Source organism: Lethenteron reissneri, chromosome 19 (assembly GCF_015708825.2).
Source record: "Lethenteron reissneri isolate LAM-NWPU_2019-01 chromosome 19, ASM1570882v1, whole genome shotgun sequence".
In the NCBI taxonomy this organism is placed as follows: domain Eukaryota; kingdom Metazoa; phylum Chordata; class Hyperoartia; order Petromyzontiformes; family Petromyzontidae; genus Lethenteron; species Lethenteron reissneri.
This window is the reverse complement of record NC_083797.1, coordinates 5253296-5279206: the sequence shown is the minus strand read 5'-3', so window position 1 is coordinate 5279206 and position 25911 is coordinate 5253296. Positions and strand designations below refer to the sequence as shown.

Genomic DNA, 25911 nt, shown 5'->3' with positions numbered 1-25911 from the left:
AAGTCAGATCTTGTTTATAATCAACGTTTTTGGGTTTAGATCGCGTTATTTATAAATGTGTCGTAACCCTCCACCACCCGATCTAAACCCAAAAACGTTGATTATGAATAATATTGGTCGCGAAAGCCTACGTGTTAAACAGATCTTGTTTGTGTGTTGTTGTTGAACTTCTTTCGCACCGTACACAGCCAGGGGGGAAGGATAACGCAGTTCTAAAGAAGTGAGTTTTTAAGTGAGTTTTAAATTTAGATTTAAAAGTGCGTAGCTCCAGTGGCTTCCTAACATTGGAAGGAAGAGCGTTCCAGACGACCGCAGATGTGCATGTGAAAGCACGAGATGGGTGACCGTCTTTCTTTGATGGTTAGCCAAAAGCCTCTGCTGCAAGGATGACGGGAGTTTGCGTGACGATGGTTTATGCCCCTTGCCGAGATCAGCAAAGTATCGTGGTTCATTAGTGGCAAGTACTTTGTGTGTAATGATGGAGGTCACTGGTTTGTGGTCTCATTGAGAAGAGATGCTGTCAGTGTCACCGACGTGCAATGAATCTTCACGTTATTTAATAAATGTAAAGGAATTCAGGAGATGAACGTTGGTCGGGCTGTTATCCTTGAATTAAGTCTGCTACGGTATAATGAAGGGAGCAGTGACAGAGTTGAAAATATTTGCTGACCCGAGTTCATTTTTCGGCCATGGCGAATGTCAGTTAAGAGTGATATCGGAACTGGTAAATTGGCTTTTCCCCTTCACCAACTCACACTGACCAGCATGCTTGAAGCATGGCAGAAGCAACTCCCGTGACTCCAGGGCATCCGGAGACCTTCAGTAATGGATAACCACAGAGCTGTAAAAGTATCCTTTAAATACATTTGTCAACCAAGATGTGTAAAATTATACGCGACACCAATCTCACCAATATTTTTTGGAGTTGCAATTCCAATGCCCCTTATTTAAACAACAGGACCAAAAACACACCGTTTTACATGATGCCGTGTTTTCATAGCTCACACGTCAAACAGAAGTCAAAGTATCAGCATCGTGGACATAACTCCTTTGCCTCATTGAGTATTTGCTGAAACATGTGTTATCATTTCGCGTAGTGCCCGCATACAACCGTGGCTCAGATGTTATCAATTGCGTGCCCTTGTTGTAAGAATGTCCTTTATATTCCGATGGCCTTTGTGTGTGGTAGAAAAGGTGGGCAAAACATGTCTGGGAATCAATCGGCAGCCATTCAATAGCTGCGTGTACATTTCTGCGTGCTGATATGCACATTGCTCACCACATTCGCGATGAAGAGATGTTCCCTGACAGTGGTGTCTTTGGCGCCGAGATGCTTTGCATGCATTCGTGGCACTGCACGACTATTTGAGGGTCTTTATTCAGAGGCCGTCGGTTGTCCGCACTCGAGTCTGGCGAGTGCGGAGTTGTTGTTTTTTTATCCTTTATATTAAGTTCACTTGCTTGCTTGCTTAGGACCGTGCAAATCTTTCGGTCGTTTTTTAACCCACTTCTCGTGATCCAATCAAGCTGACATTTTGCACACAGACTCGTTGTGCGTGACAATGCATTTTCGTGAAAAAAATTCCTAAATTTTACACTGTTTAGGGAAAAAAATAATAATTACCAATTGCTTAATGCTGGCAGACAATCATCTGACCCATAGGTGGCAGCCATCTCAAGCCAGAGGACGAGAGGACTCTAGCCGCCCGTTTCAAAGACCAATGTGGGCTGAAATAAAACCGATGTCACGCATATAAAGGATTTATAGTGAAAAACTTTGTTTTTACGGGTTAATTTTTTTCGAGCTGCGTTGCATTTAGTTGAATTCTCATGACGAGCGATAACGGGAGGCACAATTATCTCTGTTATCTCTGTGCATAGGAGCTCCGTGCGTCTTCTTCAATCTGACGAATTAAGAGCACCTGTGTTCTACCGCACATATTATCTTAAGGATGACTGGAGCGGTGGGACGGGTGGTTGGGGGGGGGCGCAAGCCCACGAAGTTTGTGGTTAAATTGAACAACGTGGGCACGCAAACTTCTACTCGGATGATTTAGTTTCCCGACTGACATCGGCGCACGTGAGCTGTAACCAAGGCAGTACAACCATGGCGGCGGGAGCGGGCTCATGAGCCAGCGAGCCTCATACGCAAATTAAAGTCTGCTGTCTAAAATGCACCATACCCCCCCCCCCCCCCGCTGTGTTTTACCACCATGTTTTTAATAAACACAAAATACATTCCAGCCTTTCTCGAAACAAAAATAGACGAAGGCTTCTCCATACTATGTTTGGACTTGGGGGGTGTGGGGGGGGGCAGGAGAGGAGTGGGTTTAACCATACTTCACCGTGCAAGTCAGGGCTGATTTGATTGAGAGGAGAGGTGGCTGGGACCGAGACAGACATCATCACCTCCTGCCTCGGATGTTGACTGTGACCAGAACTCAGAAATCCAGAATGCAACTGAAATGAATTTTTCCTCCACAATGTTCTGCTGCCCAGAACGCCCACAACGCCTATTTATTTTCTGCTCGGTGGTCACCCATCCAAGCGCTAACCAGGCTCAGTCCTGCTTTGCTTTCTTCGGGATGGCAGGACTGGTTCTACCGATGTGTTAGCCATGGCCAGAAATGTAACTCGGCTCGCCGCCGGGTTCGTAGCGCAGCGCAGCACATTTAACCACTGCGCCACTGCTCTACCTATGTATAAAGATAAAGATCCCCCATATAGCCTTAACAGACTGTAGGGCAAAGTGCTGTTAGCAAGCACCTATGAAGGCCGGAACGGTACACGAGGGGGTGGGTGGCCAGCACCACGCCCGACCGCCTTTGTTTCCCCAGTGGCGATGTTTACACACCGCACCAGGTACTCATTTGAGACTGAATCGACCTAGGGGAGGACCGGGACCGGTTCAGATAATCGTCACTGGTGTCGGCCGTGAGCGGAAATCGAACCCGTGTCGCCGGGTTCATAGCGCAGCGCGCTAACCGCTGCACTACCGCTCCCCACTACCTATGTATACACACACACAAGCAAATGCTTATTTTTACAATACAAGTGGCCATCTGTGGCAGTGCAGACAGGTTTCCTTTGTTCTGTCGTCCCACAACGAGACGGACCGATTGTGCGGCGCGCTTCTGCCGCGGCCCTCCGTATCGGCTTCGTATGAGAACCCCCGCGGTGCCGTGCCGTGATGGATGTTGCGGTGTGGCTTGTGAAGTGGTCTCCATGCCCCCCACCCCCCCCCCCCCCCCCCAATTGAGGTCATTGCTCGGGCCGCGTTCGGGCCGCGTTCATTTTCAACTCCGTAGGGGCCCCCACAGCGACCGCAGCTTTTGCCACCGCGAAGTTTGCCGCGGAAACAAATTGCTTGTTTTTCTTCCCTCTTCCGTGCTTACATTGGTTGCAGTGCTCATTATGTTAACCACTACTACTAATAAAAAAAACAAATCCAAGGTGCGTAGGCATATTTCAGGAAATGTTTTATTGGGAAGGCAAAAAATGTATTCGTAGTAGATATATTTCTCATAATCAACGTTTTTGGGTTTATATCGCGTTATTTATAAATGTGTCCAGCGAAACGTCGTACTCAAATTGTAAATGTTGTGGTTTCACGCTTCAACACACCGATGGGCTAAAGCAGTGAACTATTTGTCTTTTGTCAACGTGACACTTTTTTACTGATTGGCCGTATCGGGTGGTGGAGGGTTATGACACATTTATAAATAACGCGATCTAAACCCAAAAACGTTGATTATGAATTATATTGGTCGCGAAAGATATATTTCTGATGTTTTCTTGACGCTGTAAATCGCATTCTTTCTAGAGGGACAGAACAAACTAAACGCGTTTTAAATTCGTGACTTTAGCGAATGGAGTAATGTGTGAATGGTATTGTTTTTTATTTGTCCTCAAAATAACATCATAGTTCCCAGAGGGTAGAGTTCTTATATACATTTATATGTATTCAACTTGCTGTTTGTATGCTGAACAGATGTTTGGGTCGGCTCCACTGAAGGTTGTCTGAATCCTGGGGAAAATTACTCTCTTCTGCAGTTAGTGGATGGAGCATTAATGTAATGTATTTAATGTATTTAATGACCACGGATTGCTGCTCTTTGTGTCTCCTGGAGATCAGAGCATGCAGGCCAGAAAAGTGGAAACAGTTTAATTGTATCTGTTTTTCATAATCAACGTTTTTGGGTTTAGATCGCGTTATTTATAAATGTGTCGTAACCCTCCACCACCCGACACGGCCAATCAGTAAAAAAATGTCACGTTGACAAAAGACAAATAGTTCACCGCTTTAGCCCACCGGTGTGTTGAAGCGTGAAACCACAACATTTACAATGTGAGTACGACATTTCGCTGGTAATTGCATCCAGCATCATCGGGCAATTCGCCAGCATGGTGAGGCTCTGCTGTGTCTCCCGTTCTTATATAGAGCAGCAGCAGGGTGACGTCATCATCAACTCATCAGGTGCAACGATTTGAGGGGGGGGGGGGGTTATTGTAATGATATACTAGATTAGTAATCAGGCAGTTGTAACGATGCGAGTTGTAGATCTAAACCCACAAACGTTGATTATGAATAATATTGGTCGCGAAAGCCTACGTGTTAAATTGTATGTGTTTGTTTATCCGTGATTGAATATTTTTTTAAGTCTAACATATAATTTAGCATGGTGAAGTTAATAAGAACAATCTGTGCCCTGTATTTTTCTCTTCCACTATTGACACTACCCACCACCATTTTTTACTTTGTCAATTAAAAGTGGATCAGTATTATTATTAAAGACAGACAGTGGCCTCCCTCGATGTGACGGTGCTGCATAGCTGGTGTCACCCACGTGGCTGAATAAATTGGGATGGATTTATTTGATTTCTTCTCGTCTGTTCTGGTTTGCACGTAGTTTTACGTGACAGTACTTGCAGCCACGAGACTGCACCTTTTCCTGAATGTATTTATTTGATCGTACTATGATCGAACTAATTTTCAGTAAATACATAAACCACTCCCTTAAACGTTCAGTGTCTTACACCGAAAATTTCGTGGGTGAAGCTCATTACATTGGACTCGTTTCTGTCTTGGGAGATCGCTGAAAAATAAGAATACTCCACACTTTCATCAATATCACCGCGGCCTTAAAAAGAAAATGCATATAATAGGCGACGTTTCGGGCAACGTCCCTTGTTCAGAGGACGTAGCAAGGTCAAAGGGGCAGAGGTGAATATTTTCCACAAACCTTTTTAATTCTACATCACACAAAAAAGAGGCATTACCGCGGAAGCAGAGACGTTCTGTTTGTGTTATTTCTACAAATATTATCAACAGGCACAGCAGGTACAAGCAACTCGGTGTGTTTAAGGGAACCGTGTTTTTAACGTTTGATTCCATTCATGGCTTCATGAGCCTGAGGTTCTGAAGATGACGCAGCTTCAACACACATGCTCTATCCCCGGCTGGATGATGGCTTCGTCATCGTTTCGATTTAAAGTTTTCGTGACTGCAGGGATTCATCTTCTTGGTTCTTTCGGTAAAGTCACGTAGAAGGGAAATAATAAAATAATAAAAATAAAACATAATAAAATACAATTCTCACGACGTTTCGGCCAAAACGCAAGCAGCCGTCCTCAGGTGAAGAACAGATCTGTCGGGAAGACAGCGTCTGAATTCAGATCTGTCTTTCAGACGCTGTCTTTCCGACAGACCTGTTCTTCACCTGATGGCTGCTTGCGTTGTGGCCGAAACGTCGTGAGAATTATTTTATTAAGTTTTATTTGCATTATTTTATTATTTCCCTTCTACGTGACTTTACCGAAAGAACCAAGAAGATTCGTCATCGTTGTTGTGGCCATCACCCATGTCGGACCTGCGACGCCGCTATTGATCTCATTTCCGCACACGAGCCGATCTCGTTGCTGCACTGCCGAGCTGGCTGACCTCTCGAACCCGTTGCCACCTTTAGCCGGCACTCTGTCACCACTCTTGTCCATCTGCCGTGCGATCCCTTCGAGTGACGCAATCCCGGCAACGTGGCTTCTCTAAATCTGCCAAACCCGCATCGACTGGCGTGGTGAAGTATGGCAAACAGTGGGAGGACAGGAGAGGGAGGGGAGGTGAGGGAGGACTGCATGTAGCAGTGGGATAACAAAGGACTGTAATTACTGCCGGGTCTGTAAGGAGCTGTTTGTCATTGGTGTAGCAAAGGTTGAAAAACGGGAACATTGCAATAGTGTATCCCACCAAATGCTCGTGTTTGTTTCGTGATAGTAGTGTCGTTGTTGTGTTCTCGTACACCACGCGACCTCCAGCGTGACAAGTACTGGAGCACGTCGTTTTGTTTTTCGTATTTCCTCGTCGTCCCTCGACTCCCCCCCCTCCCCCACCACTGACTCGCCACAAAATTAACGCAGTGAAAGCAGATTTTTTTTTTGTATTCCACGAGGGGCCCCCACCCGCCACACTTGTGCGTGAAGCTGCCTCGCCAGGGGGGTCATATGGTGATGCCATGCCCATCACGCGATATGCCCGCAGCCTGTAAAGGTGTCGTATTGTAAATCTGGTTAATGTCACGTCGCATCGCGTGGAGGCAAACGTTCGTCATAATTGTCGAACAACAATAGTACAAGAAATAGAAATCATCTCGACGGTTTTTTTTTTTTTTGCAAATCCCACCACCAGATGAACACTTATCCGTGCTGTGTTGGTCACGGGGGTTGTATGACCATACTTCACCATGCTGCTCAATGCGGGTTGGTTAAGCGAGGGTGGTGGTGGGAGCACTGCTGGATTAAGCTAGTGCAGGGCCTGTAGCATGATGTTATCTTCTTCTTTAGTGCTGCCTAACGGCGTGTGCGACTTCACGATGATATTGGTCCCGGTCTAGCACGGCGTGTAGAGTTTGTGCTGTTGTTAATTGTAGCCATGTTTTGATGTTACTGAGCCATGTCGTTTTTGGCCGTCCTGGTCGTTTTTTCCCTTCGATTTTTCCTTCCAGGATTTGCTTTAATAGCTGGTATTTGTGGTCGTTTCGGGCAATGTGGCCTAGGTAGTAACACTTCCTGCTAATGATGGTCTTCAGCAGTTGCCTGTCAGTGCCCATATCTTGCAGAACTTGTGTATGATGTTATAAAGGGGCTTTAAAATAAAAAAACACATAAATAGTGAAACACAATTGTTTAACTTGAATAGTAAACTAATTGTATGTTTTCATTTGCTACATAGCCAGATAATATGACAAATTGCTAACCTTAAACACCCAGTCGTTCATAAAAGTTGAAGGCAGTATAGTACTATGGTAATAGAGGAAGTGCAGAATCACTGAACTGGAATTAATATCTTGAAAGCATTTAGCGCGAGGCCCTTGAAATTGCGGGGCCCGTAGCATATGTAGCTACTTTTGCTACTAGGATAATCCGGCACTGGGTGAGAGGTGAGTGAGCCCAGGAACGTGGCAAATGTCACTCGCCATCGACGTGAGCCCTTGCCAGGAATCTAACTCAGATCGTCAATCTTTCATATCGCATTACGCTAACCACTGCACCGCTGCTTAACCAGATGTTTAGTACGCGTGCTGTGTATGATTAATTTTCATCTGTTGATGGAAAACAACAACTTAAGCACTCCGTTAGCTATGAGGTTTTGGGGGTTTTTTTTATTGCATACACGCCAAAGAAACCAACATTCGTGCAAAAAAGCAGCTTTATAAAATATCAAGGGAACTTGTTTAAATTTAGCCAACCATAAATGAGCTTAACATGTGCTCGGGAAGGAAATGTGGTGTGGCATTTCACGGAATCATATTTTTTTTATTAACTGGCTAGAGGTGGTTGTGTTGAAGCTTTCAAAACGCTGAGGGTGTTTGCTTTGGGCAGATACGAGCTCCTTATAGTGGAGTTCATTAATCTGAAATACTAAAAAAATTACTACAGATGAATAATGGAAAATTAGCATGATAAATGTAATATTATCCTCAGGGGGTTGGGGTGGAGAGGGATAATTACGTAACAATTTTGCTGCCTATGAATAATGGTGAGCATGCTGGACTTTCAATCCACAAGTTTGCTTATATACGTTGAACTTCTTTCGCACCGTACGTAGCCAACCGTGCTAATTGGAGGTGCGGTACTTTTTAGTCAACTGGCGAAATAGCGTTGGCTGTGTTGCGGCTTTAAAACCCCCTAAGGGCGTCTGCTTTCGGGCAGAGGGAAGTTAATTTTAGCGGAGTTCATTAATCTGAGATACTAAAACAAATTTGCATGACAAATGTATAGTGTCATCGGGGTGGGGCGGGGGGGTAATTATGTAACAATGATGCTCCCCTCGTGTGATGGTGAGCACGCTGCACTTTCAATCTACAGGTTTGATGTGCATATGTTGAATTTCTTTCACACCGTACGTGACCAAGCATGCGAATTGGAGATGTGGGATTAGACGTTCAAATGCAGCAGTTGATAGTATGAGAATTAGCATGATACCCTCGGGGGGGGAGGGATAATTACGTAAGAATTTTGTATGAGAAAGTTATTTTTTTACGTATTTTTTTTTAATACCCCCTGCTTTCAGTCCACCCAGCATTGTAAATCGATGCACCACGGTGAGTTAGTCAGCAAGGCATGCGTGGTGGAGGAAAGGGTGATTCCTCCAACCTCTTCCAAAGACATCTGGCCAGCATGGCAGAGGAGGCTAAACTAATCTCCGAGATAGGCTCTCTAGCAAACTGATTATGCGTTTCTGTTCAACGTGATGGGTAAAAGCAAATATAAGCAGATCGCACCTAAACCCAAAAAAGTATTCTAGATTTGAAGCTTTCGTGACTGCAAGGATTCATACTCTTTGGTTTTTGCGGTAAAGTTTTCATTTATTTTATTTAAATTTTTACCTACGTGACTTTTCCCAAGACATTGATCTAGTACATCAACCTCTTGGCTTTCCAAACCAATCTTATCCATCAGCATATGTTAAAGCAATACAATTCTGGACCGGTTTTGGCCTTCTAAATGTCATCGGTAGACTCAGGCTTGTTTAAAAAGTAGATTTGGGCCTTCCAAATGTTCTTAGTAAGAGTGCTTCATCTAAAGGGTGGGGGGGGGGGCCTGTCAAGTGAAAAAAGCAATATTGTACACAAAATCATTATGCGGTATTGTGGGGACATTCTGGCTAAAAGCGTGTTGTATTTGCAGAAGCTTACCAGCTTCTGTCTGCTTTGAATTGTGCTCATGCGGGCTTGAACATCTCATGTTTCACTACTGGGTCACCGAGCCGCTCCCTCGGGTTCCTAGTTCAAGCTCCAAGGCAGACAAGTGAGAAATGAATGTTTCCGTCATCGGGACAGGTTATTATGTTCGGAGATAGACGGTTTGAGCTCAGCCGCACGTACGAAAAAAATATACATTAAGGTACAGGCAGCAACCCCGCCTCCTACCCCCCCGAAATACAGAAGAAATACGTTCCTGAAAAGGGGTCCAGAAAGAGGAATTTCGTTTACACCGAACCCTATTTTCCCATCGACTTCCATTGCGTAATTAGAGTTGCGTTCCTACGGAAATCATTTCGGCCACAGGACGTAGAATACAAACAGTCACGCTCGAGAATGCATACAACCTTTTTGAAGCGCATGTTTTAATGGGCGAATCCATACTTTAAGATAAGGATAAAATATTAACAGTACTCAAAATAATTTGTGAAGATTAAAGTACCGTTACTAGACTTATCAGAGACTGAGCCGATCGTCTTGTAGCAGCATTAACTGCACGCGAGGACAAACGACACAACCGTGCATTGTTCGTTTTTCAACAAAACTGTTTCATTTACGTTAACAAAAATTCTGTGAGTTCGAATTTCGAGTAAACTACGTCGAACTCGTCATTGTGAAAAGTCCGTGTTGTGTTGCGTTGCCGTACAACGATGGATGACTCCTGTGTTTGGTCATGCTGCTGCTGCTGAGCGCGGCAATGGTGCACAAAGCACTTTTCACAAATCAAACTCGAAAAACATAAATCAAAAACACAACGGTTCATTAAATAATCAGGATGTTTGGGATATCACGACAGGTTCAAAGTTCACTGGCGGCACAATTCACCTCGGGTTGAGAATACTTGTCAGGCCCAGTTGGTGGAAAATCGTTTAAAGAGAGCTAATTTTAGCATCATTTTCATTAAGCTCATTATTATTATTTTATGTCAACCGAACACTCTGTCACACCGCGTCTCGTCTCGGCGTGTTTCTCGCTTCGCACATTGACCTGACCATTCCGACGTCGAAATCACCCTCTTTGTACAGGCCTCCCATGGTATGATCCAATCAAGCAGAGCCACTCCACGGGACGTCTGCAACGTGGGGGCGGTTTTGCGCTTTTGCAATTCAGCTCCACGTCCCTGAGAGGCTTTTGTCTCATTTTCCAGCATCTCACCAATACATCTCACAGGACATGACTCTGGAAAGCAAAAAATAGATATATAGGATGGCACGTACGCATCCACTGCCTCGGCTTGTGCTTACATCCCTTTTGCTGCAGGCGAACAAATGGAAGTGTGCCATCACCCACCTTGCCACCACCCCCCCCACCACACAATACCCCCTCGATGGCTCGGTGGCATAGCTGCAACATCACATTGTCGTCCACTCATTGATATGCTAATTTTGTCTCTGCCCCCTCCCTCTCTCCGCCCCCGCCCCCCTCTCTATATTTAAGGTCCCGTCACAGAAACGACCTCTCTCTTTGTGCCGATATGTGTCCTCTCTCTGTGTGTCCTTGTGATGTCTGTAGCTTGTATGTCTGTCTATAGTTTTCTAGTTAGATTTTTGTTGCTATTTCTTTTATGCCTGATGATGATTGCTTGTGTTGCAATCGAAACGTGGTAATATGCTATTATTTAATGTATTATTTTATCTTTAGACGTGACTTAACCGAAAGAACCAAAGAATAGCTTCAAGTGCCACCAGCCGTCTCGCGTGCGCTCACCATCAGTGCCCGCGTTAACGCCACGCCGAGAGACCCTACGGGAGTTCGTGCCAGAGCACAGGTTGGCACCTTGACAGCCGGGGAGGGGTGGCGGGGGGCAGCGGCTTTTACTAATCGTCACATCGATCGCTGAGATGTCAAACATTTTGCCCGACGCAAGAATTACGGGACGATACGACGGCCGCCCTCGTGTTTTCGCCGGTCACGCTGTGTGGCTCTCCGAGGTTTTATATATTTTAAATATATTTTTTATATTTTATAGATTTTTTTGGAGTGGCGTCCGACGTTTCGTTTTTTCCCGCGCCGTAACTGAAAAAACTCCCAAACACGTGGACGTTATACCGAACAACAAAGTGCTGAACAGCCCAACAACACATTGGGGAGAGCTACGTAGTAGTGGATGCTCTTGCGGGCAGCGTTGGCCGTTTAAGTATAAATTGAGCGGAGGACCCATTGGAGGAGGCAAGGGTGGCTCAGAGGTCAGGGCGCTGAACCGGTATAGTTGAGGATTCTGGCTCCGAATCGGGTTTCAGCCACCTGTGATTAAAGGGCGGTGAGTTGATGGCCTCGGCTTGGTTAACAGCGACTTCATGAAAAAAGAGCCCCCTCCCCTCCATCAATAAATATAATTTTGGCACTATAATGTAGCTACTTTTCAGCTTTAAAATTGTGAAATAACAGTTTCACAGTCATGCGACAATCTCATAGCAGAGCGCATGTTAATTAAACTATAAACTATTTATTTTTATTTTACCAGTTAAGGCCCACTGACTTAAAACTTTCGTGACTGCAGGAATTCATATTCTTTGGTTATTTTGGTAAAGTCACGTAGATAGAAAAATTATAATAAAAGTGAAAAATAAAAAACAAAAAAAACTCATGTAGACTGTAGCCTGGTTCTTAATCGGAGTGAGTGTACTGGCAGTCTATAATGTAGACTATAGCCTGGTTATTAAGTTTGATGAGTGTACTGGCAGTCTATAATGTAGACTGTAGCAATGGTTATTAAGCTGGGTGAGTGTACTGGCAGTATACGTGACTTTACCGAAAGAATCAAAGAATAAGGCCCACTGAGCTATATCATTCTTATTCAGAAGTGACCTGGCCACAAACGATAGCTCAACGAAGTGGCTTATCATATGTAAATGTAGAGCAGCCAAGTACTCTAAACGCGTGTTTCTGAATGTGGAAGCAAAAACTGGAGGAGCCGGAGAAAAATCCACGCGACCACGGGAAGAGAGAACACCCAAACTCCAAATATACAGGCATCAGGGTTTGGATCGAACCCACGACTACCTGTATACCAGGCGAGGTAGTTAACATCTCGCCGAAGTGGCGTGCAAACGTGTGACCCCGTCCGTGTGAAGAACGAAAAGGTCCATATTCTTGGGTTTTTTCGGTAAAGTCACTTAGGTAAAAAATCGAAATTAATAAAAGTAAAATAAAAATAAAATAAAAATCATTTTTATTTTATTTTTATAAAATAAAAATTATTTTTATTTTACTTTTATTAATTTTAAAATAAAAATAAAATAAAAATCATTTTTATTTTTATTTTACTTTTATTAATAAAAAAAAAATACCTATGTGACTTTACCGAAAAATCCCAAGAATATGAATCCTTGCAGTCACTAAAGCTTCAAATCTAGAATGAAAAGGTCGTCTGGAGATTGTTTTGGAGAAGTCCGTGAAGGGTGCTGTTACGTAGCCATTCTCTGGCACGCAGATCACACTGCCGTGCGTGTGATTTTCTAATTAATAATTTGAATAGTGACACAACGCGGATAGCACAATTGTAGAATGATCCAGCAACCTCTGCACCGCAGTTCCACGGCGCTCACCATTACGCTTACGGCAGCAACCGTAGAAATTAGTGGAGGAGCTTTTAATAAAAACCGCACATCGGCGTGTGTGTGCGATGCAAGCGTCAGTTCGTTGTGTGTGTCACTATCTGGGACTGTCCGTGTGTGTGTGTGCGGACAGCTTTGGCATGCAGGAGCAGCTGGTCTAAATCAGGTTCATAATCTTTATTTATCCTGGAGGAATCTGATGAGCTATGAAGTTCTTTTTCGCAGACTTCCAGTAGGGGCAGGTCAGCGAGTTACAATAACAAAAACCATTAAATATTTTTTTTATTAAGATAGGAAAAAGTTGTTGAATGACTCGCTTAACTTTTCTTTATCTTAATCAAATATTTTATGGGTTTTTGTTATTGTAACTCGCTGACAATAACGCATGGAAGTACAAATTGCACGAGTAGATACATTCCTGCAGATCTGTGAAGACCAAATGCAAGCTGGGGCAAGGCAGCAAAACAACAACAACAATTCAAGATCGCACCAAGACAACACAATCCCCTGATTACCGTGTTCAGTGCAATATGTTACCCAACGGTATTGCCAGGAGGTCTCTACCCTGTTCGCCATGAGTGATGATTTTGCTTAAATTAATAAGTGTGTGTTGGCATGCCTACAGACGCACGCATTCATTTAGATTCTAAATTTAAACGTAAATTGATCTCAGATGTATTATTTAATGGCCTATAAGCGATTATACTTCTCACGGAGAAAACGTGGTTTACACTTTCTTTGCGTGCGCCTGTGTCAACGCATTGTAGATGAGGTTTTTTGTTGTATTTCCATGCCGACGAAACATCAAAGTATTCCTTAAGCTTTTGAAAAGTTACCCTTGGGCGGAATATCGATGTGGTACTGTATTTATAACGTAGCTTGTAATGTTTCCAGTGTGTTGTTTTAACAGAGAGGGCTTTTAAAGCTAGCATTTGCTACGCGCTTTTTTCTAAGAGTTATGAAATTTTTCACGAGATATGTGCAATCATAATTAATAAATATATATTTCTTACACAATGCTTACTTTTTATAAGCTGGCATTTGGGAGTGTGCGTTGTTAATTGATGTCTAGTTTTCGTACTTCTAAACCATGTCCATGTTTCTGCAATACAATATATCTTCTTTTTACATAACGTTCTAACATTCATATTACTCGAACGGCTTTTAATTCCGCTCCAACGGTGACTATGAATCTTGGGCTTTCGGTGACGCCGCGTTCAGAATGCCCGGGCTGTTACTCAGAAGGCTGCGAGTGGGAAACCCAGTTAGGGATCAACTCGCCGTGTCAATCATTCCCCCATGGGTCGCTAAAATAAGTGCCACTCAGTGGCAATTAACAGCGGTTGTCCTCTGCAATGACTCCCTCCTAACCTACGCAAATGGGGTGCAATTTGCAACACTGACTCAGGGCTGGTCACAGGGTTTAGCAGGAAATAACTATGACTTACTACTCCTTGAAAACGTCGTACACTTAAATTGTTGATTTACTACGAGACGCTTCTCCCGATGTGTTTTCGGTTTGTCCTGACACACCATGTTAGACCTGATGTCCAAACGTTTTGTTCCAAGTTGTTGCGGAGCCTCTGCCCGCTGCTAAGTGACGGTTGTCCATTCTTGACACCGATTGGGACCGGCGCTCTTGACGTACGGTGGCTCTGGTTGTTTTTGCTTCGTCTGGGAGGAAACCGGGGTGCTGGGAGAAAGCTGACCGTGCGTGCGTGCGTACGAGCGGAAACTGGAGGACCCAGATACGCATCGGAGAGCCGTGTGGCGCGACCGCGAGAGCCTTCGTAATTGAATACAATTGAATACAATGCGTTGTATTGTTCGCCGCATTATGCGCTGGAGTAATGGCTGTTTGGCGGAATTGCATCGCCGTTGTGAAGGAGTCTGGGCCACGAGGGGTGCAGCAAGGATAAATGACACGAGCTGGGATGTCCGATCATTTAAGTAACCGATAACTCTCATGGATTTCAGTTGATATTTGTCTTGCCGGCCTTTTCACGTGTGCCACTGGACGGGAGGTTTAGGAAGCGTCGGTGACGTAGTTTGCATTGTGGTGCTTGGTGTGGCTTGTAGGAGGTTTCCAGCCTTCAGGAAGCAGTGGGTGTGTTGGGGAGGCTGCGACTTTTAAAGGGGCCCGAGTAACCGACCACAACGGAATCAAGTCGATCTAAAAATTACACTGAATTAATAGATTGATAAGCGACTCATCGTCCCAGCTGTAACTTACACAGGTGATGTCCACATATGGTCGCTACTTCCTAAGGTTAAAAAGATACCCATAACGGAAAGCAGAATATGTCACGATATCGGAAGGGGTGAGAACTACATCTGAAACGCGCCGTCGTGAGTACTGCATTGTTGTTACGCAACCGACAAAAAACACCGGTGCCTTTTCAACGTTCGGGAAGCATCACAGAATATTTCCGAGGACAGCAGCTGCTTCAAGGTGGCCCGATGTTTGGGGGGGGGAAAGCCACGCGATTGGTGGCGACCCCCCACGTTTCCCATCGCGGTTGCTCGCAAAGCGGCCGGGCCGGGCAGTCGCGTTGACCGCGCTCGTTGTTCCCGCAGGCGATGCCCTCGACGGAGAAGTTCTACGAGGATCTGTTGGACGAATACGATTTCTCCGGCTCGGGCTTCAGCACAGACGACGAGGGAGGAGATGAAGGCGAGCTCTACTCCGGCTCAGGTGAGGAGAGCCTCTCCCTAGTGTGTTTCCGGTTAGCGCGGTTGGCTACGTACGGTGCGAAAGAATCTTCTTGGTTCTTTCGGTAAAGTCACGTAGAAGAGAAATAATAAAATAATAAAAATAAAACATAATAAAATAATTCTCACGACGTTTCGACCACAACGCAAGCAGCCGTCCTCAGGTGAAGACCAGGTCTGTCGGGGAGACAGCGTCTGAAGACGAGTGCGTTGTGGCCGAAACGTCGTGAGAATTGTTTTATAATGTTTTATTTTTATTATTTTATTATTTCCCTTCTACGTGACTTTACTGAAAGAACCAAGAAGATGAATCCCTGCAGTCACGAAAGCTTTAAATCGGTGCGAAAGAAGTTCAGCACACACACACACACACATGTATAACAGTGTTCTTCATTGCAAGGCCCACGTGCCATTTGCGGCCCCTCGTGGCCTTTAGTGCGGTCCCTGACGTGCGGCCCCGACAGTACACAAACATTGAAAACGCCCCTTGCAGGCGATGTGGCGGTCCTCGCACTGATGATGTCTTACCGGTGAAAGTCTCTTCTGAAAAGTAGTTTAAGAGCACTGATAAAAGGGTAAAGGGGCAGCCCGTGCAATCGCTTGCTCTTGCCTACTGCTGGCGGGAGGGTCCCCGCTAGCGGTTATTTTTGCGCATTCTTCCACGCTGACCAGATGTCTTGGAAGAGGTGGGAGTAACCCACACCTTACCCCAGCGCACACGACCTACCGATCGACTACTTGCGGTGAACCCATTAAAACCCGCTGGTTCAACAGAGGCGAGATGGATTTAAGAAACTTTGGCCATTGTTTCAATCGCCGCACCCACCGGGAGGTTGGATCAATCCGGCCGACCTCTAGATTCGAATTTCAGTGTCCTAAACCATCACACCATGGCAGCATCCTAATGTGGGGCCTCCGAGATGATCCGTCTGTCCCATCGCGTGGCCACATACCATCGTGTGTCTGAGTTAAAAGGATGTCCGATGCAGCACGAACGGAGGTGCAATTCCCGTGTACGGGTCGCGAACGTTGTCATGAGTGAGCTCGCCTGCCACGAAGGCCTGCGTGGAAAGAGCCAAATTTGTCTTTCAGAAAATTCTAAACTGCCACGCCTGGGACATGAATCTTCAAATGATTTGTAAACGGCTAATACATACTATATGGGGGGGGGGGGGGGGGGGGAAACCCCATTATTTGTAAGAAATATTTTTTCTGCATACAAAGCTTTTGAGCAAACATTGTAAACAAATGGACACAAACAGGACACGAATTGCGAAGTGTCATTTTAAATAGGGGCAAAGTTTAAAATTGTATTGTCTGGCAGCGTGTATAGTATTTTTCTTCATATACACACTCGTACATTTTCCAGTGTTTACTTTACCAATCCATAACCAGACGTGGTTTAACAACAATAAATGTGCACTGTGCAAGAGCTTTTTAAGGGCCTTAAAATGAAAGAACAAGCGCATCATTATTATAGATTTTTTTTTTCGGTATCGAAACGCAGCAGTGCACATTTCAACTCGGCACAAAGGCAAGCCGGCAGTATTTTTTTTACACTGCATAGTTTTCCCTCGAGCTAAGTAGGCACAGTAACAAAAAAAATCCCCCAAAATATGTCTGCGTGCAGCAATTATAGCTTGGAGAAGCAGAAACGCTGACTAACCTCTTACTGGAAATTTGTGTCACAGTGTTCCGTGGATGCGGGAGCCTTTGGCCTCATTTCTCAAAAAGGAATGCAACGCGCCACCCTGGACCAATGTTTACGCCAAAGGCCACACCAGAGATCTATGTAACGATGATCCAAATTGCATTGATAATGGGCAATATGAGGCAGAACTCATGACTCAGAATAATGTTGTTTCACAGCAGTTTCTCATGAATGTGCAGACGCCAGTCGATTTGCCTGGCGAAAAAAAGCATCCGGGCAGATGCGGTTTTCGATAACATTTATGCATCTCCATTAATTCTGAGCAAGCTTACCAAGCTTGAGGATTTACTGCTAATGACCATTATGAATGATTGGAATTTCTACATTTTACGTCGACACAAAATTTTGTTTGCTGACTCGGCAGACCTTGCGGTTGGTGATATATAATTAAAAGCGTGCAGTGTTGTTTTTCTTCTTTTGGTAGCAAAAAAACAATTGAAGGTTTTAAGAGCCCAAAGGCATGAGCATTTCTGTGATAAAATAATAATCAAGTCAATCCGAGAATGAAGTACTCAAGGTTTAATATGTATGGCCTAAGGCATATACTGGACAGCATGGTGGCACAGTGGTAACATTTGGGCGCCAAGGTTGTCGAGATGTTAACTACCTCGCCGGGTATACAGGAGGTCTTGGGTTCCATTCCCACCCTGATGCCTGCATATTTGGAGTTTGCATGTTCTGTCCGTGGTCACGTGGATTTTCCTCCGGGTCCTCCGGTTTTTCCCTCCACATTTCGAATCGACATCACATGTTTTTCGTTTTTTTGTTTGTTGTGGTTGCACTCGATTCAAGAGCCGAATGGCTCACAGGGCTATACCAAATAAATGAAATTAAATGTTTCGAGTATTTGGCTACTGGTATACATTTCCACACGATGAGCAACTTAATTCTGTGATCATTTGTGACCAGGTCGCTTCTGAAAAAGAGCTATAGAGCGTAGTGGGTCTTACCTGGTATGATAAAAAAATTGTTATAAATAGTTTAGTTTCATTTTCTTGGTTCTTTTGGTAAAGTCACGTAGAAGGGAAATCATAAAATAATAAAAATAAAACATAATAAAATACAATTCTCACGACGTTTCGGCCACAACGCAAGCAGCCGTCCTCATGTGTGTCTCGCAGTAAAAAAGAGCCTGGGTTAGATTCCCGAATAGTTGTTGACTAAACGTCCCAATGCTGAAACATTGCCTGTCAATGACTCACTTGGATTATATACGTAGTGACATCGCCTCCTACTGGGACAACTTGCCAAGACACTCCTTAAAAAAGTCTTGAACTATCGGTGATGCGTTGTATGAATGTATGTTGAACTTCTTTCAGCACCGTACGTAGCCAACCCTGCTAATCAGAGGTGGTTTGCTGTGTAAACGGTCACACATATAACAATAGTAATCACACGCTCGCTGTATAAAATATTTACGTAAATAATCGCATAGATTTTTTTTTACCATGTTGACATATCTATTAACGTGTCATGTAACGTACGTTGAAACATAAACATGCGTCGGCGAGTAAATGCCGGTTTAAATTCCGGTTACATTTCACGAGTCGGAAGAAATGCCGCTTGATTAACGAAGACTTGAGAAATAAATGCAAAGACAATGTTGTAAAGGGGTGAATGAGTACAGGGAAGAATTAACTTTTCAAAGTGTTACATGTTACTTTTCAACGGCATGAACCTCTCTCTGTGCGTAAAACCAAATGCCCTGATGATAGCATACGCGTCGTCCCACTGGGAACAGGTGTACATGTGAAAAAGTCGGAAATGTGAAAATGACAGTTACACCATGCACGAATACCACACTGGGTCTCAGCGGTTCATTGATCAGGGCTGTAGGACACACGATTTTGCACTGCAGTCGAGTGCAACTTATGAATTCAGCTTGTGTGCAGGTGGACTAATCACTGGGCAGAATCCTGTGAGGTGGCACCGACTTGTGGAGGCCTTCATCCAGCAGTGGACTGGTCATGGCTTATGATGATGATGATGGGCAGGTGCCCACGTTGACACTTGTGGGAGCCGTGTCTTGAATTATCTGAATACATCTGTTGAATACATCTGTTGTCCACGCCCGGACCCTTACCCAGGTGATTTATCGGAGCAAGACCAGGGCTGGAACGTGCACACACCTCACAAGGGCGAGAAGATGGTGACCAACCCGACCATGGTTTTGCCAACAACGACGCAGAACACAGTAAAGGTACCTTTAATGACGGCAGTCTGATCTCTGCCCCCCCCCCCTTGTGCTTATTTTAGAATGGAAAAAATTAACCCGTAAAAACAAAGTTTTTCACTATAAATCCTTTATGTCCAGAATAATTTTCTGTGTTTAGGAAAAATATATGATTGTGTTAGTGAAATTTTTTTTTTCCTAAAAAGTGGAAAATTTTGGGAAAAAAATTCACGAAAATAAATTGTCACGCACAACGAGTCTGTGTGCAAAATGTCAGCTCGATTGGATCACGGGAAGTGGGTTAAAAAACGACCGAAATATTTGCACGGTCGTAAGCACGCAAGCAAGCAAGCAAGTGAACTTAATATAAAGGATATAAAAAGATGAGGGCACATGTACCCCTCCTTTTAGTTTCTCCCCTTTTAATGTTCGACTTCTCTGTGCCACCAACGCCATGTGCACGTGTCCGTGTGGTGGCAATGCTTGGAGTCTCCCTTGTTTTCCACGTTTATGGAAACGGACCGCCGACCTGTTAAATACGATCGTCCTTGCATTAAACGCTCCGTGCTTTTGAACCTGTGGGTGGCCGTGGGCTATGAACTGGGGGGGTGGGCGGGGGGCTGTTGTTTGTGCACTGGGGTGAGGCGGGGGTTATTTATTTAGGCCTATGGATCATCGTTTTGTCAGATTTTTTTCCGAACCGACAAGACATTTGGAATGTTTGTTTACTTTTTGACAGAAAATGAGCAGGCAAATAAACAATTTTAAGTTTGTTGCTTCGGTTATAATATATAAACGCATGTTTATAAAAAAAAACAGTTATATTGTTCGCTGTGCGTTAAGAAACTGCTCGGGATAAATTTTAGCTGGAGGTGCTTACCCCCTACCACCCAGTTATTTGGGTGGGGGGGGGGTCAAGGGGGAGTCCAGAAGATTGGGGTTTGTGGGACCCGCGGAGAATATTTAATCAGAAATTAAACCTCGGAATCACTGATTTTAAAATCTGGCCATTCAGATTCCAACTGTCGAGGGGAATTTCGATTTAAAGCTTTCGTGACTGCAGGGATTCATCTTCTTGGTTCTTTCGGTAAAGTCACGTAGAATGGAAATAATAGAATAATAAAACATAATAAAATAATTCTCACGACGTTTCGGCCACAACGCAGGTCTGTCGAGAAGACAGTCTGAATTCATTCAGACTCTGTCTTCCCGACAGACCTGTTCTCCACCTGAGGACGGCTACTTGCGTTATGGCCGAAACGTCGTGAGAATTATTTTATTATGTTTTATTTTTATTATTTTATTATTTCCATTCTACGTGACTTTACCGAAAGAACCAAGAAGATGTCGAGGGGAAGTTGTCCTCATCCAACTACGTGTGCGTTTAGGCAGTGTTTATCGCTCGCAGTGCTCGCATTAGCCCCAATGTGTTATAATGCCAGCCTTAAACCAGAGGTACAGTCTCCCAGACTTCCACCACACCGCACAGCCCACTTCCCCATTTCACATCTGATTACGAGGTCGCGTGCGAGAGGGTTCTAGCCACTCTCGTAAACGTTCCACTGAATCGACATCCACCGTGCAGTAGTAGGTTTTTACCCTTTCAGCTGGTACAAAAACTGACACCTTTATACAAGGCATCATGTTTGCAATAACCACAACACAAGCAGTCAAAATGCAAACAAAAAGAAACAACTTTGATAATGATATGCACTGTCCTTGAAGTTGATTGGTCCACACCCGAGACAGCTTTTCTTAGAGCCTAGTCTCCATTGGTGTTGGACTAGATGACGCCAAAAGGCATACAACTCCAAGACAGCGCACTATCAGAGTATTGAGAGCTCGGGGTAAGCATTTACACTATGAGACCTCCTTTACCAGTGGCAAAATATAGTAATAGGTTTTTACCCTTTCAACTTGTACAAAAACTGACACCTGTATACAAGGCATCATATTTGCAATAACCACAACACAAGCAGTCAAAATGCAAACAATAAGAAACAACTCTGATGATAATAATGATATGCACTATCCTTGAAGTTGATTGGTCCACACCCGAGACAGCTTTTCTTAGAGCCTAGTCTCCATTCGTGTTGGACCAGATGACGCCAAAAGGCGTACAACTCAAAGACAGCGCACTATCAGAGTATTGAGAGCTCGGGGTAAGCATTTACACTATGAGACCTCCTTTACCAGTGGCAAAATATAGTAATAGGTTTTTTTCCTTTCAACTGGTACAAAAACTGACACCTTTATACAAGGCATCATGTTTGCAATAACCACAACACAAGCAGTCAATGTCTCTGATAGTGCACTGTCTTTGAGTTGTACGCCTTTCGGCGTCATCTGGTCCAACACCAATGGAGACTAGGCTCTAAGAAAAGCTGTCTCGGATGTGGACCAATCAACTTCAAGGGCAGTGCATATCATTATCATCATCAGAGTTGTTTCTTTTTGTTTGCATTTTGACTGCTTGTGATGTGGTTATTGCAAACATGATGCCTTGTATAAAGGTGTCAGTTTTTGTACCAGTTGAAAGGGTAAAAACCTACTACTATATTTTGCCACTGGTAAAGGAGATGTCTCATAATCCACCGTGCGGTTGCTACTGCCCATTGCCTGCAAGGACGCTTAATGCTGAGCATTAATCCACTATAATGTCAGGATTATGCCGTGGTGCAAAGGTTAGCGCAATGACGACTGGACTGGTTGGCAATCCAGAACTCGCCGGTGCATGTATATCTCCCCGTTTAGAATTGAAACGACGGGCATTTGTCGATCAGCGGGTCACATGCAGTGGGGTAAAGTGTGGGTACTCACACTTCTTCCAAGATATTTGACCTGCATGGAAGAGTAGGCCAAATGCCCTCGAGAGGCGTTTTCTTGACCTATAGTGGAGGCTCTTTTTAAATCCTTTATATTAAGTTTGCTTGCTTGCTTAGGACCGTGCAAATCTTTCGGTCGTTTTTTAACCCACTTCCCGTGATCCAATCGAGCTGACATTTTCCACACAGACTCGTTTGTGCGTGACAATTAATGTTTGTGAAAAATAAATTTCCAAAATTTTACACTTTTTAGGACAAAAATATTATATTTATTTACCAATTGCTTAATGGTGGCAGGCAATCATCTGACCCATAGGTGGCAGCCATCTCAAGCCAGAGGACGAGAGGACTCTAGCCGCCACGCATATAAAGGATTTATAGTGAAAAACTTTGTTTTTACGGGTTAATTTTTTCCAGTCGTGGTGTATGGCGTAAAGCAGACAAATAAGCGAAACTACAAATGCCACAGGTATTAGACTGACATTGCAATTTACATTATCCTTCGTTGAGTTATCCTTCAAATGCACCCAGTCTCATACTGCCACGAAAAATAATTGTACATCTGGGCCTACACAAATGATCTGGATTTACTGCGTCTATTTTTAAGCATGTAGGAACCCACAGAGACGGGAGGCTTTTTTCAATGAAGATATGGGTCAAAATTAATGATTCGATACAGTGAAGCCAAATTCCAGTGTGAAATACAATGAAATACCAAATTATTGTACAATTTTACAGGTTTTATGAAGCCTATAAATATACTGATTATTAATTTGCTTCCAAGAAGTAAACATATGAAGAAAAACAAACGAAGGCCAAGTGAAAATGGCAATATGAATGCAATTGAGATATAAGGGGAACTGCAAAAGTAAATAAATAACATTTTAGTTCAAATGAGGGTATACATTTTAGGTTTATTACAATCGTGAGAAAATAAAATTAGAGGCGTTTAACCCTTGATAATTCCGTCCATCGTGATAGACTTTTAAGATTTATAGCACTTCTGTGAAATTATATTAAACATTTTCAAATCACATTTAGCCCCAAAAAAAGTTGTTTTTGTCAAAATAACAATGAATCATTAACGTGACGAGAGTATGAACAACGGTTGCATTCGTTTTGTGTGAAACGGTGAGGTCAGGCTGAATTTGATCGCGATCAATGTTTGTAAATCCTTGGGTCTGCTCTCTATACCTCTAATGCTTCTAGAAGATATCCAATTTACACCATGACTACTTTCAAGAGACACTATTATTGTCGTTCAATGTTTTATACATTCAAATTACTATTAATACAATAGCTACTCAAAAAAATGCATGCAATGTATTGAAATAATAGAATAAAGTTACGCGTTGGCTGAGTGACGGGATCTTTTAAAAGCACTGTTTAACAACGCATGAAGCATTTTGGTTAGATTTACAGCGCGCTGCTGTGGAACTATACCAATAAATCCCTCGGCAGTTTTACTTTGCAGCCAGTTCTTGTAAGCAATTTATCAGCGCTCCAGACGTTGCAATTTCTGCCAGCGGGGTTCGCCTTTACAACGCCTAGGTACGCCATGATGCAATTCGCAAGGGCTTGTAATAGCATCGCACTATCATGAACCCAGAGAACATTTCCCAAATGGCCAGTTAACTCCCAGCACACGAGATGTTGTGTGCACCCAGTACGGATGATGGCCGACGCGATGTAACTGCTGCTCAGGAGCCAAGTGGCCATCTTGAGATTGTGGCCTCTGGGTTTGCGAAGTGCGATTGTGTGTGTGTGTGAGTCAAAGCGGTGTTTTTGCAATATTTGCCATGCTGTTTTGTGAACGTAAAAGAAACCGCTTGCGCTTGAGGCTCCTCTCGGAAAATGAATCATTGTTTATTATTCATTGAGATGCCTGGAGCTATTGCTTGGCAATAATGTCATCAGAAAGTGTTCCGATCAATCTCACTATTTCCATAGGGCAGGCAGCTTTGTTGTTGGCCTTAATTGACTGTGGAGGATATTAAAATCGCTGATGAGCAGCCGAACATTAATATGTGTCCAGTCATTGCAGGATTATGCATTTAACGCAGAATTATATTGCAATATTGTGGCCCTAAGAAGCCAGCAGCGCATGGACCTTCATCATGATTTTATGAAAATTGTTTAATATAAAATTGCTTCGGCATGCATTCACACCTCCCTATGTCAATACATCTTATATTCTGGACAGACCCAAACGGTTATTGCTAAAATAATCAATGTTTTCCATCCTTTTTTCCGAGATATAATACTGTAGTCTTGTATGCATGTTGAACTTCTTTCGCACCATACATAGCCAACTGTGCTAATTTGAGGTGCGGCATTTGTAGCACGTACACAAGTAAATTATGTGTTCAACCTATGGGAGTTCTTTTATTTCAATCCAACAGTCCACTGTTTATATTATGATTAACTGTAACATATCCTATGGGGTATAATGATTAATGAAAGATAATTCGGTATTATGCTAATAAAACGCATCCTGAAACATTCGTATCAGATTCTGTAATCGAATCACAACTGGATCGTAACGATTCAGAAAATCCCTTTGTTGGGGGGAATGAATTGTCACTCCCTTCCTGGAATGATACTCGCTCTCCCCGGTGGCACACTGGCCTCTTGATAGATTTACACCAAACGACCATCATTATCTCCCTGCAGTCAGCCATGAGAGATGTTCTTCCATTACACTATTGAACAGGGTTTATGAAAGGTTATTTCGTTGCCGCAAAAAAAATGCACCTACAGCAGAGTGTGCGAATTTCAAAAATGACCACAAAGCATAAGTGGCTAAGAAGGCAACACACTCAGAATATTTATTGGCATCATTATAAATACACATGGACCACATTTCACGGAAAGATCATCTCACCTTAAGATAGGTTCATCAATTCTAAACTAAACTATTTTTATCTTACCAGGTAAGGTCCACTGAGCTCTCTAGCTCTTTTTCAGAAGTGACCTGGTCACAAATGATAGCTCAACGAAGTGACTTATCACGTGGGAATGTATGGCAGCCAAATACTCTAAACCCATGTTGGTTCTAAATGTGGAGGGAAAAACCAGAGGACCCAGAGAAAAATCCACACGACCACAAGGAGAACATGCAAACTCTAAGTATACAGGCATTGTCAAAAACGGGATCGAACCCACGACCTCTTGTATACCAGGTAAGGTAGTTAACATCTCGCCACCGTGGCGCCCTATTATTGATCCAATTCCATTAACCCGACTATAATTAGGTCAATGCAAAACTGTATTTGTCCCCATAAAAAAATAAAAAACGGCACCATCTGAGTGTAAGAAATGTCACCCCGGAGTTCACGGGGTTCTGAGACGTTTGAGGCAAGTGTGCACTCTCCAGCTCCTCCTGCACCATGTGACCGTGGCTCTTCACATTCTCCGCGCCCTCTGCCACCTTGCAGCTGCTGGTCGGGGAGTCGGCCGAGGACTATCCTGAGGAGAGCGGCTCCGCTGGAGAGACCGGGACGGAGACGCCCTCTGACCCCTGGATCCAGCGTGGCCTGGCACCAGAGGGCAGCTCCCCCTACGACGTTTCTGCTCACAAGATCCCACGGCGCAAGCCTCCTGGACCGCACGGAAGTTCTGGCCGGTGAGGAGCCAGCTGCTGCCGCACGCTTTCGCTCTGCTCGCCAGCTCCGTC

At 43.9% G+C, this 25911-nt stretch overlaps 1 protein-coding gene across 1 annotated transcript in view; it reads left to right on the top strand.

Moving 5' to 3' along the window:
• Positions 1 to 25911, top strand: part of LOC133344193 (uncharacterized) — a 120295-nt gene that overhangs the window by 90159 nt on the left and 4225 nt on the right. The window contains exons 2-4 of the mRNA XM_061554221.1: positions 15392 to 15509; positions 19325 to 19437; positions 25673 to 25860. Of these exons, the coding sequence (XP_061410205.1) occupies positions 15392 to 15509; positions 19325 to 19437; positions 25673 to 25860 (419 nt within the window). The remainder of the gene's footprint in view (positions 1 to 15391; positions 15510 to 19324; positions 19438 to 25672; positions 25861 to 25911) is intronic.